Source organism: Cinclus cinclus, chromosome 2 (genome assembly GCF_963662255.1).
Source record: "Cinclus cinclus chromosome 2, bCinCin1.1, whole genome shotgun sequence".
Taxonomy (NCBI): domain Eukaryota; kingdom Metazoa; phylum Chordata; class Aves; order Passeriformes; family Cinclidae; genus Cinclus; species Cinclus cinclus.
The window spans coordinates 98,265,181-98,280,737 of NC_085047.1; the positions used below are offsets into that span (position 1 = coordinate 98,265,181).

At 37.6% G+C, this 15,557-nt stretch overlaps 1 protein-coding gene across 2 annotated transcripts in view; it reads right to left on the minus strand.

Moving 5' to 3' along the window:
• MID1 (midline 1) overlaps positions 1-15,557 on the minus strand; it is a 91,837-nt gene that overhangs the window by 54,100 nt on the left and 22,180 nt on the right. Inside the window, exon 2 of one of the 2 annotated variants that reach the window (XM_062515110.1) lies at positions 5,238-5,321. The exons of the other annotated variant lie outside the window; for it this stretch is intronic. Coding sequence (XP_062371094.1) covers positions 5,238-5,321 — 84 coding nt within the window. The remainder of the gene's footprint in view (positions 1-5,237; positions 5,322-15,557) is intronic. 2 annotated transcript variants of the gene reach the window in all.

A 15,557-nucleotide genomic window follows, 5' to 3' on the forward strand; every position in this document is an offset into this window, starting at 1 on the left:
GTTTTCCCTGAATAGCCTGGCTGCCCTGGTTTTCTCTCCCCCACTACATTGTGCTTTATATATTTTTTTTTTTTACAGTAAAATATGGTACACAACTGAAGTGAAATCCTTAAATCCTTTGAGGGTAAACTGTATGGGTCTCCTAATTAGGACATCCTGTAGAAACACAATTTTAATAAAAGACTGGAGAAAGGGGAAAGAAATACTACATCATACTTTTTACTGAAAAATACCACAATTAAATAAAAATACAAGCTAAAAATTGCACACTCTTCATTTTTTTCCCTTGAGGTCTTGCATAAGGCTAAACACATTTTCAGTTTAGACCCCCAGATTTTAAAAAATGGTGTGTTATTATGCATCAGAGTAATTAGTAATTTTGAAAATAACAATGGAGTTTATAATTTCACACCAGGCTGATCATCACTTGAAACCATTTATTTCAGCTCAGTACATCCCCTGTTAATTGGAATGTTTTGCTAGTGGTGTGTTCCCATTAAGATACAGTACTGTCATTTCATTCATTAGGTCTGACGTCTTCTCTTGAATCCAGCCCAGGAAACAGCCATGCATATGAATAGCTGGATTCAGATACACTACCTGTGAGTTATAGGTGAAATAAAAGAATTAGTATGCAATATGTTGCAGTCACTCTTGCATGAGGTCAGATTCTGCAATTACTGTGGTCATATGTGGCCTTAGAAAACAGAATTTATCATGTCTGTCTGCAGCAAGCTTTTAAAAGTAGTTTTGCTATACACAAAGGGCTAAATCCAGCCATTAGTTGAATGTTAAGAAACACATAATTTTGAGAGTTGTAGCTCAATCATAACTTATCCTCAACTATTTAGAACATATTTCAGACTATTTAAAGCTGTTAGTCATATCAGTAGGGATTGTAGTTTCATCTATGCTTATGCATACTTGACGTTTCCCAATATTAGATATTTATTTCACACACTGCAATGTCAAACTTCAGTTATATAAGAATAAATTTTCCAGTTTCAGTATTTCCTCAGCCTGAATTTATTTAATTTTCGTTTTTACAGAAATGTCGGATAAAACCACCAGCTAATTTCACCGAACAAGTTACAGAAAATATGCTGCCATCAATGATAAAAAGTTGTACTCTGCTGCTTCAGTGCTTTGAAATCTGAACTTAAATTTGGCAGGAAATGTTTTTGTGCCCGGTGTTTGCCTTTTTGCCTTTAGCTGCCAGTCCTTCAAAATTCAAACAAGATCTCAGCTACACACTCTCAGCTGACCAGATGGGATGTGTATTATCATGATACAGGGCAGGGCTACTCAAACTCTCCTACAATATCCATGTAATAGTTTCGCCCACCTGATGACCTAAGGCAGGGTCATATTCCAGATCTAAAAGCAGACTGTTTCTCCTGTTCCCCAAGTTCCCCTTCCTTGAGAACACACTTGTTAATGCAGAGAAACTCAACTGAAAATTGAAATGAGACAACCACCACAAGTTAGAAACAGAGGAAGGAGTATGACAAATACATGGAATTAGGTAGACTAGCAATGGATAAAAATGCTCCTGGTGAGGCTAAATTGGAAGGGGGTGCTGGGAAGAAATGGGGATGGATAACAGGAAAAGCAGAGCAAGCAAAGAGTCTCTATGGAAAAGGGTGCTAAAACTGGCAGATGGGTGAGCTGGAAGCCTCTCTGGAAGTACAACCAGATGAGATCCTCAAATGAGAGAGTAAAATAACAACATAGATACCGGAAATGATAACTCCAGGAACAAAGAAGGGGTGGAGATGGTGGAAAGATAAAGTGATGGGTACAAGAAACAGCAGAAGAAGGACCAAGGAAAAGTCAGCATAGTGAGATGAGAATATACAAATGGTAATTACTGTGTTGGGTAAACAGATGGGAAAATAAAGCCTTGCAGGGTAGAACCACTAGGGCAAGAGACCAGAGAGGGCAGAGTCCTGAGCAGGACAGTGGTCTGTGGGATGGCAGGGGCTTACCGAATATAGTTGAGCATCCATGGAGGTCCGAGCAGTCTGGGAACCAAAGGAAAAGGTTCAGAATAAATACAGATATAGAAGCAGGAAAATACTAATCTCGGGACATGGATGCTGAGCATGTATGACTGGAAAAGGATCTGAGCAGACAAGAACACCGAGACTTTGTGTCAGGAAAGAGGAAGAGCAAGTCTAAGGAAGGAAGATGGGAGTTAGAAATTAGACTCCATGAGAGGAAAAGGTCTCTAGGTAAATAATTTAGCAGGACTTTATGTGGGTTTATTTTACAGGGAAAAAAAGTTTGCACCAGATAACTTTCTAATAAATCTCAGATGATCCCTATGATATCAGATATATTTTCCCATATAGTAAAACATTTCCTTCTGCCAGCAGATGTGTAACCATATATTACAACAGAATCACATACATGAGACCAACAGAGACAACTGGTCTCTAACTAAAGAGTCTGGTTTTATTGTTTCTCACAAATACTTTTTGAGACCTTGGGAATACTTCTTACATGCAAAATGTGAGAAGTGAAAAACAGAAATGGTACAATGGCTGTCTTTGGAAATGCTGCTCTTTTGTAGGCACTTAAAAAGGTAAACATCAAAGGATCCTTTACTCTTCTAAATTACCAACTTGTGACTTCTGAGTTTCGCCATTGATTTGATTTAGGTAGGATTTCACTCCTTCATTGTTTGTAAAGGAAACTGAAATAAAGCATTTGTTCTCCCGATCCAGCTTTTAATTAACAAAAGACTGCAATGTTAATGTGGTTTTTTGGGTTTTCATTTGCTAAGGATACCTCAGTGTAAAGATCAAGACTTTGATCTCTTTTGTAGTTTTTTTTTTCTTTTCTTTTCTGACATAACCAATCAAAGAAAAAGTTAAAGTGGCTTCATTTCCCATAATGTAATCATTCAAAAAAATATGTTTTCTCACTTTTATGGTTTAACCCCAGCTGTCTGAGTTCCACCAGCCATGTTGGACAGGAGCTCAAGGATCATGTGGTCCCAACTTTCCTGGCAAAAGCACAGTCTAGACAAGATTGTCCAGCACTCTGATCTGAAGAATCTTAAAACTGTACAACACTGGGGAGTCCAACACCACTTCCCTGAGGAGATTATTCCATTTGCTGATTGTGAAAAATTTTCCATTCATGCCTAATCAGAATCTCCCCAGTAGTAACTTGTACCCATTAGCCCTCATTTTTCCATTGGACTGCTTGTAAAAACAAGCCTCTATCCTCTTTGTAGTCACCTTTTAAATAGAGAAATATGATGTTAAGGTCTGCCCTGAACCTTCTTTTCACAAGGCTAAACAAGCCCACTTAGCTGGAATTCTTTTGAGGATATACAGTATGGGTCTACTAATTAGTGTATATGATAGAAAATCATAAAAAAAAAAAAAAGAGACTGGAGAAAGAGTAAAAAAAGTCCTTGTTTTAGACTAAACACTACTTGGCAACAACAAGTCATCAGCATGTTATCAACATTATTCTCACACTCAATCCAAAATTTAGCACCGTACCAGCCTGACTCTGCCAGCTGGCTTTAGAGATATTTTCGTGTTTAACACTTGTCATATGCAAAAGGTGAAATATTGTCCTCCAATACTTTTATTCAGTGCTAGCCATTTCTCTTACCCTGATAGATATTGCTGTTTGTTCAAGGAATAAGTTATTATCTGGAAAAAAACCTGGTTTTGAAAACAAAACGCATATGCCCGACTTAACCCACAGAGAGAAATCCCAGCAAATCCCAATTTTCTTGTGAAAAAAATACTTAAGCATAACTAGATTTCCCACTTCTTTAAGAGATTCTGAAAAGGGCATAATGCACATGGCATAGTGAGCATGCATTTAAAAGCAACAGGTTTACTATATTACTTTCTTAATCTTTCTTATTCTTAAGGAAGAAACATTCCTCATTGGTAACATCCAGAAAAGAAAAAATGAAGAAATAATTATGAGAGCTGCATTATTTTGAACAGTCTGGTGCAAAAAAACCCTACAGAGCAAATTTTTCATGTAAGTTATTTCTTTACTTTTATATCTAGGAGTGATGTTTATTCTATGGCCTTTGCCATTTCATATCTATGAGTATTTCAGCTTTTCCATCTATTAAAGAAAAATAAAAGAAATATTGGCTGAACTTTCTTTCATGAGACAATGCAAAACTGACCTCAGGGCAGTACCCAGAAACCTTCCACAGCCACCCTTCGTGGACTGGGACTTGCTGGTTTTCATTGGGTGTGAACAGGCACTACATGTATCCTGGCAGCCTTTACATGCTAATTCTCCCCATTGAATGAGACTGGTTATATACAAGTAATACAAACAATGCTGAATATGAGGAGTCCTGTAGTTTCTACTGTCACTTTCTGGCTATGATGACAAGGCCACTTTAAGAAATATGGGTTTGCCCTCCCCACTGCTCTAATCTTCTTGGCACCACTCTGTGCAGCTACACTGTAAGCCAGGTGTGGGTTAAACCCCTGGAACAAAGTAGGGAATAAGAATTATCCTTTAAGCATGTATAAGAGATCTAGTTTGCAACATCTCCACAGACACTCATAGCAGAAAAACTGAGGAGTTGATGAGCTGTGACAGAGCAGGAAGAGAGAGGTGCTGAAGGGTCAGAAATCACCAGGCGTTCTTCATGCCAAGGGCAGCATCTCGTGAATTCACTACCAGGTAATCCTGACTCACTGAGACCCTTTAGCACTTCAGAATACACTTACATAGAAAACTATTTTCACTGATGTTGTGATATTAAAATAAATTTACTAACAAAAAATGAGAAATCAGCACCTGCTACTACATGTGATGATTGAAAAAAAAAAAAAAAGGAAGGCAATAGAGCAACTGTGCAAATGTTGACAGTTTTCAGGAAATGTCATGCCAAGGTGTATGATCATATCTCTTTGGTCACACAGTATTCAATGTGCAAAACAGCCAGTCAACTCCAGATGCAAATTAATGTTACTTACTCATTAAATCTGTTAATTTAATTACATTCTATTTAGTTATGTTGAACCGACATAACAATTTCTGCTATGAATGTCTTTCTTCCCTTCTGTTTTAAAGTTATGTATGTGGTCAAAAGGTTTGCTCCACTTCAGATTACAAAACAAATGCTCTCATCTACTGATACTACTTACTCTACATGACAGCTGGGAATGTATTCATTATGGGATGAGTATATACTTTTGTTCAGGAAACTGAATTTTGAACACAAGTTTCCTTACCTGGCCTGCCATGGCACTACAGAGTGATACTGCCACAGCTTCTGAATTCTCAGCAAGTTCTGGACTCCAGGGTGGGGTTAGTTCCTTGGTGAGAAAGAAACTAATTGATACAGATAGAGTTTTTTGCATCCTTGCATCTTTTATTTACGGTAGATGCAATTTTAAAGAGTGGAATTTGATAGCACAGTGATTGTGTGATATGTGACTCAAAGACTGGTTCTGAAATCCCAGAAAAGACTCCCTCAAGATGAAAATCCACACTGTTTTTCAGAGTAGAGGAAGGACTCTACTTAAGCTCATTTCTTCAGACAGAAAAACTCTTAGCTTTATCTGCCTTACTTTCTCTTCTTTTTTTTTTTTTGGCAGCTAGTGACTTAATTTCAAAAGTTATTAAAATAATTTCAGAACATGCCATTGTTAAAAGGGTCATTCTTGCTCTCACCCTTTCATCAGCACTACAGCATGTGGGGGCATATGGCCAAGTATATCAAAATATTAATCTTACTGAAAGCAAATCCTTCTCCAAGGTGCATGATTGTAACAGCCAGCACCAGTGAGGAGGTGGATAACAAGCTATTATGAAGCCAGTAGTGTAACAGAACCATCTTTTCTATTAATGAGGTCTCAAATTACCTGAAATTCCTGGCAAAATTTCTTTAAGTGAAAATTTCCTCAGAAGTTTCTAGAGCCTACACTATTGTCTTTAGGCTTATGACTCTTGAGTCTTGCAGCCCCTATGAAAGTTAAGCAACTGTTACTTAGAAATGTTAATGTTTAGTTTTTCCAGATGCCTTGGATCTGAAGGACACATTTCCAAGGCATGGACTAAACAACAGAAAAACCCAAACAAAAATTAAAAGCCCATTGGAAGAAGTAAAGAAGAAATTTCAGGTACTCAAAAGTATTTTATTTGCATGGTATTATACTTCACTTATTTTTCTGAATAAGCAAACTACAGGTGTAGAAGGGTGAGTATCCTCAGAACACCTGCCTCTTGAAGTACTGGGTCATTCAGAAAAATTCAGAAACTACAGAAATATTTTAAACAGCTGCTCCCTGGGATAAAAATGATTCCATCTAACTGTGCAGAGTTATACTGGTGAAAGTGGGAAGAGGAGGCAGTGAAAAAGAAGGGTTTTTTAGCATTCTAGAGGGAGATAATATACTGTGGATAGTGAAGAAAAATCTTGTTTCCAGCAGGGTTTCATTCAAATTCAGCCTTCTCTCTAACTTTGACCTGACTGCCTGTAATAGCTCCATGGAGCTATCTTCCACAGCTACAATCGTTGCAAACTGAATGTCTTTAAAGAAACAGAGACAGAAGTCTTAGATATGCTGAAGTCCTACAAATTTGATTAAAATCCCTTGCAGAATGGGGGAGTGAGAGCTCTGTTACTGATCCTGTTGAGGAGGAAAACCATGGTGTGAACTGAGCTGACTCAGGGCCGGCTGAAGCATCCATGTACCCTGGACACATCCCCTGTCCTGCCCAGCTGCTTGCCCAGATGGTAGCCTATGGAAAGGAAGGTGTATTGGGGACATCCAGAGGTTTTCAAGCATAGCAAGGAAGAAAAACTGAACCCATGAAGCATAAGAAGAAACTGGATTTATTCAGAGTGGTAATTGAGGAAAAAGCTGCTCTGTGTGTAGCTTTGTTGGCCCTGCTGCCCGTACTTCTTGTTTTGTAATGCACTTAGAGACTCCAGCCTGGAGTGGGGCTGGGACATGGACATCAGGAAAGGAGCTAACCTCTGGCCACAGCAGAAGTAAAAGCAAATAATAAATTATTGTCTAGATTCCTGAGCATCAGCTGCTCTAAAGGAGTGTGTTACTAAAGCCAGCTGGAAAGTGCTACAGTAACTACTGGTTGTATCCCAAAAATACTGCAGAGTGCCAATATAAATGATTGCATAGTACACCAAAACAGATATGATACTGTATGCCATGCATTATTACAAGGCATACTACATTGCAATATTGCAATATGCTACTGCAGTATCACTAGCTGCAACAGGATAAGTGAAAGCACAGTTTATGGCCTGGAAAGGATTACAGACAAGTATTATTAGTGAATGCAGCTTTGCATTTCTAGCACATTTTTGTATTAGCACAGTTTCACACTCATATTTGCAATATTTGTGGGCAATATTCCCAAATTTGCAAAATTTGGGAAATGAGTCTAAGTTAATGACAAAGGTCTAAATTATCAAAACAATGCATTTAGATCTACAGACCAGCACATTTCCTCTAAGCACTTTTAAAGAAAGTTCACAAGAACTGTTCCATCCTAGAGAGCTGCTCTTCAGATAAAGCTTTTCAAAGTAGAATGCCAAGCACATAGTGAATTCATCAGATCTTGGTAGGGAGATTGCCAATTGTGATGATAGTGCCCCATTTCTACATTGCAGGTGGGAAGGAGCCTTTTTGTCACCTCTTGGAAATGATTCAGAGGACTTAGGCTGGAATTCATCAAGCTGGATAAGCATGTGCTCACTCTTAAATTCCTTCATAATTGTAAGGACTGTTACTCATCACCAGGAATCCATCTGAACTACACCACTCTACAATGTGAAAAATCCAAAAAATAAGCATAGAAAGTAAATAAATAGACAGCTAATCAATTAATATACTAATTATCAACATGTAAGAAAGGACTAAACACTAAATTTTGAGCCTGCTAATACCTCTTTCCTTCTTCAGTGTATGAGACATTTATCTGTAAATAAAATGTCACTAGTGAATAACTGTGAAATTAGAAGAAATTTATAGTAATTAAAAGCAGAGCTGAGCACTGAAATATTCCCTCCAGGGACACTTATTCAAATCCTGCCATTTTAAAATGTTAGAGAATTTAGGCTAAAACATAAATAGTGATAATTATCTATAGCTCACAGATGACTAATTGATTACTGATGAGTGATAGTTGGCTAAAATTAAACTAATTTATAAACTTTACATATAAATATTATACAGCATGCTTTTAAAACCATAATTCCTTATTAGAGAACTGTTACAAATGGTTATAAGCCAAAAAATCATGAAACTAACATTTAGAATTTTTTCCTGAAGCTTTTAATACTTACTATATTGTTATATGCTGGATCCAAAGCTGAAATTAGTTATTAGTTTTGAAATACCTGTGATAAATCAATGGATTGATATGAAAATCAAGTGACGTATTGCATTCTTTCCTCTTTCTCCTGCTACAGTGTGATGTCCCACATGAGAAGTCTGTTCTGCTAGATGGTGTATGAGTACAAGACAAAAATGCAGTCTTGCCCAAAAGTAGCTAAACATTTCAAGCAAAGAGCCTAGTGTTAAAAGATCAAAAAACTGATGCCATCTTTTATTAAATTATTTTTAAATTCCTTGACATATGACATTCTGAAAAAGCAAAAATTCAGACTTCACTGCCTTGGATGTGCTGTCTTTGAGCCTGAAGTGACCTTGCCCTTAAACATTGAGCATTGTTCTAGGTAAGAGGATTAAAATTGAAAAATGGATAATTATTTGGAAAATGTCAGCACTGAGACAATGACAAGATCAATGGAGAAACAGCAGCAAAGTGTATAGACTCTTCAAAGGAACTCTGGGAAGATGAGACTCAGGAAACATCAAAACAGAAAGATTCTAAAGTGATGGCAAAGTAACGTGTCTGACTCAATACCTGGGCCACACAGTTTTGACAGTAGTACCTTGGACAATGAGGAACAAAATGAGCTGAGAATCAAATTCATGAGGAGGCAAAAGTAGGAGCCAATATGGGGAATGATCAGTGTATAGACAAGCAAGAACATGAACATGTGAGCACCTGTATGAGAAAAGAAAAGGTTAGAGATATGAGAAATGTCAGCCTGTCTGAAAATACTGTTTTAGATAACATATACATATTCATACACAGGTATATAAAAATATATCTACCTGTGCATGTCTGTATACACACACACACACACACACACACATACACACACACACTTTTCAGTGTCATGTCAAAAAAATTTTGACAAAATAAAAAAACTTCTGTGAATGTCCCATTCTATGGATGCTCCATCATTGCAAGTGTTCAAGGCCAGGTTGGACAGGGTCCTGAGCAACCTGATCTAATTGGGAGGAATCCCTGCCTACGGTGGGGTCAGAGAGTTAAGTCCTTTCAAACTCAAGCCCTCTTGTGGTCCCATGAATGCAGATTGTTCAACCCATGTGAATGCCTGTTTTTCTGCAGATTGCAGTAATCCTTATTTTTATTTCAAACTGTGTTTGTTTCTCCCCTGTTCTTTTGCCTTCAGACCTTGTTCCTGACTAATCTCAACTGCAATAAGCTAGAGCCAAGCATGCTGAGAAGTACAGCCTGAGTGTATAGGATGCTGAGACACAACTCTCAGAGAAAGATGTCAAGCCTCCCAAATGCCAGTAAAGGCCATAGTGTCAAAAAATTAAAAAATTAGTTTCTCAGATGCACATTCTCTGAGGGGAAGTATTAAATAATAGCAGAAAGATGGGGGTAAGGAAACAGTAGTAATTTTTGAGGAAGGAAGCTCACATGGTTTAAAGAACAAAAGAAAGTGTGAGAGCACAGGGAGGCAAGTAAATATGATAGAAACCACAGTTGGCTGAATGTACTCTAGCAAAAAATGGATGAGGACTGTAGAGCTTTATAAGAATGATGGTAGAAAGATAACTGAATTAACTGAATACACTGGTCAGAAACTTCAAAGATCAGCAAAATGTAGGCTTTATGTTTTACATTTTCTATTAGCCCCATGATGACTCTCTTAGATAGCTACATGTACAAGGAGCTATGCTTTCTTTCCTGAAGTGCAGAACAATTTTTTATCATGTATGATATATATTAGTGTGAGAGATCCATGTTCCACCTATGATTTCAATGTTTATAAATAGTTATAGATTGAGCACATACTTGAACTTTGACATCCCATGCTACTGATTTGAACAAGTTTCCTTCAACATCAATTAACGGTCCACCTGTAACAGGAGCGTGGAATTCCAATCATGGTCTTTCACAAAATCCCCCCTTATATATATGTTCACTTACATAAACAGTTGTGAACTTCCAACATGGAGGTCTCCCTAATCATTACTGAAGAATACAAAGGTTAATCTGGTTCCCCTTTTCTCTTTCTCTTAAGAAATTTCTGTCTTTCTGCATACATTTTATTAAAAATGGACCATACCTGGAGGAAAAAAATGTAAGCACCAGCATACAAAAAACCCCAGCGATAGGAAGTTCATGTTCAAATTTCCAGTTGCCCCTGCTTCCAATCCCATACAGGATCCTATCATCTTGATATCTATAGATGTCTGTAATAACAGTTCTATAAAGATAGGTAAGGTTCACCTTTGGACTCTTTCTTTGCAGCACAGATTGGAATGCATTAATTAAGGGGGAAAAATCAACTAAAAAACCACAAGTTGTCTCTATTTGAAAGTTTACACTGGAATAGAAATTGAATCTTTGTGACCTAATACTGACTTTAAGTGGCAGATGATTGAGTTACTGGGTCTGAAAACTGCTGAAGTGAATTGCAGTATGAAAGTGGATCTATGCCCAGGCATTAGACTATACTTAATGTAAAGGTTTTGGGCAGGTTTTTTGGCTTTTTATTTTTTTGGCTGAAGAATGGAATAATAGAAGATAATTAATTGAACATTAAGAGTAAAAATGGCAGAATAGTATCCAATTTTATTTCACTCAGTCTTAGCTTTGTTTTAAATAAAGTAATTAATAATTAATTCCTCATATAATATAAATAATAACTGTTTCCAATGCCTATCTCATGTTCTCTATGAAAATAAAAGAATACAAAATTACTATCATTATCTCCTGATGTTTTTGGCTCTTGATCAAAGATAGATCTAATCTGATCTGCCTGTGCCCTATACTGAGATTTCCTATTGGGAGTTGCACTGCAGCACTCATCATTTGTTAAGTTTCAGGTTGCTCTTTTTGTTCTAGTAAGGCATAATGCTTTGTCAAACTTCTAAGCAATTTCTATTTAACATAATTAATAAAACATTTGTTTAGCTCCTCTCTTTGAAATAAACACTGAAGCCTTTGGAATAAAATAGGTGATCCAAATCTGAAACCTAGACAGTAAATCAGACTTTTTTTCCATTTACTTGAGGCAGCATTATTTACTAGCTAGAACAAGAGCACAATACTTGTACTTAACAGAAGAAAAAAACCCTGGGCCATCTCAAGATTTGGCAACAACTGTAGATGAGACAAACACAATGCTTTCTGTTCTTGCTTTAAACTAAGGGTACAGCCACAAAAACTATGGGAGTAGATATGGTTTTGAAGTTCTTCAAGGAGAGAACACAATAAAAGCAATGAAAGAACGTTTGTGGTGGTTCTGCAGTGTCACGTTGCTTTCGCTTCACACTGTGGTTTTCTTTCAAGTTCCACCAAAGCTCTTCTCTCATGCAGCCTAAGTTCTGCTAGCAACTTAATTCAAAAGTTTAGATAGAGAATCTAGCTTTAGAAGTTCAGAAAAAAGCCAAGAAATCATGGCTGTTGTGTCATAATGTTCAAAGTAATTTTAATTCTCCAAAATTCTCCATGAGTAATGCTAACCCAATGAGTGAAAGAGTTAATTTTCAGGCACAACCCACAAAGCAGTACAAAACCTGTATGATCTCTGTGATCTCTGCTACAAGTTTTGAGGGCAGTTTACAGGAATAAATAGTCACAGTTAGAAGCAACAGGCTGCATCTCTGGTTCTCGGGTTGTTTATAAATTTGAGACATGCTACACTCCTACTTTGCAAGGATGACTTACAAGACACTAAAGTATTACCTGTAATACCATAAAAGGGTCCTGTTTCAGACTATTTTAAGGGTCAATAGATTTTTAAAATTTAAACTTAGGATACCTAGAAACTTAAACAATGAAAAAATAGACTCTTCCCCTTTTCATTTTTCACGTGAATTTGTCCTTAATGCACCCCACTACTTAATATGTTTTTTTCTTACTAACATACATAAGTAGGTTTGTCATAAGGAGGAATATATGCCAAAGAGAAAAGCATGCTTTCAGTTTGTTGTTTCTTGTACTGTGGTAAAAAGTGCTGGTTGGAGGCATTCCTGGAAAATACAGTTGTTTAAGAATTTGGTTTAATGCTTTAAAATGGCAGCCCTGGACTTCATCCCCTAAATCCTCATGTGAGTGATCCTTACTCCTGCAAGCAGTACAGCTGGACAGAGAAACTGATCACTATTTACCATATATTTCCATTACATGGGGCTGATAAACTATAATGTTTTTCACTATTCATGCCTCTTCCTTCTTAAAGGCTTTGACATAACATGTTCAGTCTTTTAAAATTCCATTCTAAATGGTACCACAAAATGCAAGATAACTTTTATTTGCAGGCAACATGCATTGAACTGCAGTGATCTCTTCCAGGTAGGGATCCCATCACAGCTATCCCTCCTAGTGGAACCTAATCATACTGAAGGGTAAGATTACCCAAGTGCTAAAAAAACCCCTTCCTATTATCCCTAGCCTAGGCCAACAAATAGATGAATATCACAAAATATCCAATAAATATATGAAAGAAATTCATTTTTTGAAGGTATAACTTTTTTCATGATGTCTTGAATTAACTTTAATCCTGATAGTTTTCACACTGTACAAGTGCAGTATAAAATGATATGTGAATTAATTATGAACTCATCAAATAAATACTTCAACTAGACATCCATCTTTAGGAGTGTCAAAGCAGAGATCTTCTACATTACAGAATGATCTGATTACAAAATCAGAGTGGTTTGAAGGGACCTTTTTCCATCCTCCCTGTCATGGGCAGGGACATCTTCCACTAGACCATGTTGCTCAAAGTCCTGTCCAGCCTGGCTTAGAACATTTCCAGCAAAGCAGCATCCAAAATTTCTGCGGGCAACAACTTCCAGTGTCTCACCAGCCTCACACAAAAGAATTTTTTCCTAATATCTAAGCTAAACCTACTCTCAGTTTAACACCATTTCCCTTTGCCCTATCACTACACATCCTGGTAAAAAGTCGCTCTCCAGCTTTCCTGTAGGCTCCTGTTAGGTACTGCAAAGCTGCTCTACCCAGAGCTTTCTCTTCTCCAGGCTGAACAGCCCCAGTTCTCTCAGCCTGCCTGCATTGCTGAGGTGCTCTAACCATTCTTGTGATCCCCTCTGGACCCACCCCAGCTGCTCCTGGCTGGTACCAGTGTGAAACAGCAGCAGCAGCAGGTATTAGTCAGTGGGCTGTAAGAGGGCTGACAGGCTGTCAGTGACACCTGTGACACAAACCCCAGCAAGCAGCACCTCTCTCTTGAGCACATGGGTGCCTCCCTCTGTACCTGGCAGAAGAGTCACCCACTGCTATCACCCCTTTCCTCAGCTGCACAGGTTGCTACACACAGGAGCAGATGGAGCTGCCTTACTCAGTTCCAGAGACAATCCTGACAGGTGTTTATTCTCCAGAGTGGTGAAGTGGTTCTGTGACAGCACCTCAGCCTCTAGGTGAAGTCTCTTCCTCCTGCAGGTCCTTGCCTGTTCAAACTTCCATTCTTCTGCATTACTGCCCCCCTCTCTGTGTGTGCTGGTAGGGGAGCTGCTGCCTGTTTGGCCATGGGCTGGGGGTGCCCTGCTGACTGTGCTTGGAAGCAGCTGCCTAGCTCCTCAGGGTTCCCAACATTGTGCAGCTTTCATTCCATTTTCTGCAGCTCAGTCACCAGCCTCAAAAGCCTAGGGTACAGGTACTGCAATCTCCAGTAAAAATTGGTGACAAAAACCAGATGCTACTTTATGAGGTTAGAGCCAGAGTAGAAAAACCCAGAGCGGTATTAATTCTGATTCCCTAAACATAACCCACAGTATTTAGAGTAAGATTTAATTTGACAATTTTGGATATTTTTTTAAGATTATCAAAAGTAATTTGAAAGTTTCTTATTAAACGTCATGTCTATAGTCCCTGAGTTCTTTAGCAGATTTCAGAGATGTAAACACATTGTACACCTAGAGACACTTTGCAGACTGAAATGTGTATTGAATTGAGATAGGTGTCTCCTACTGTACTCTTTGGGCCAAAACAGCTCAGAAAGCATGGCAGTGTCAGTGAATTAAATTTGGATTTGACCTACAGAGGCAGGTTTCCATGTGGTAGTGTTAAACAATGAGCAATAGGCTCATTGAATCCTGAGGTCTCTTGCAAAAAAGCTGTCAGATTGCAAAGGTGCTTTGTGAAATCACCTATTGTACATCAGTCACTGAACTTTGTTCATCCTCTGCCAAGTTCTCAGACATGAACAGCTCATGTCTAACTTCCTTTAACTTTCATGTTTAAGACCCCTTTTTGACAGCAGAATGAGAGCTGCAACAGACTGCAGATTGTCACAGAAAATAAAAGGTTTACAAATCTTCTATTAGACATTAATGCTAGCCTGGGGGTCTTTAGCTCTTGAATGATATGGAAAAAAATATGGCAAATACACAAAACTATTTTGCATAATGACAGTCCCATGTCTTGTAAGCAAAAGGGCATTCTGCTCAAGGGCAAGTTCCTGCTCCCATTTAAGTTAACAGCACAATTTCCATGAACAAGACCGGGGCCTTTGCACAGCTTTTATCTATCTTTTCTTTTCTTACATATTTTGTAGTCTAATCTTCATTCTTTCCTCTCTATCTCTCTTTTATATTCTTTTACAAATTAACTGAGCAAAATATAAGTCCTGAAATACTTTAAAATTACAGTAAAACAAGACTATTTACTATTTAGTAATAAATTATATTATTATATGCCATAAAAATAAACAGCCCTTGACTTCAGACAAATAGCAAGTTATAATGCTCAGAGATCAACAGCAGGACCATGAAACCTGATGTTTTCCAGATAAAAGGTCAATGAATAACTAATAGACCCACCATATATCTGTCTCAGAAGCATCTTATTATTATAACCTAATACAGCTTATTTTTAAGTATCTGTATTAGAACCAAGAATTTCTGAATCATAGCAATTATTGTTTTTTCACACAAAATTTGAAAGCAAAACACTGCATCAGGATGCTCAAAGGAAATGTAATTACATACTGTAAATCTTAAAGTAGTTGAGTAGCTTTATCTTAACTCAGGAGGAAAGAATACTGTCTCAGAAGGAAAAAAATATTAAAGAGATGTTCATCCTTGTTCTTTAGTGTAGACACTAACTATATTGTGTCTCTTATAACTCAGTGACTCAGATATAATAAGTCATGCCAGAAATTCAAATTCCTACTGACATAGTATTGCATGAATTGGAAACAATAGCAGGAAGTCGGGATATATTTT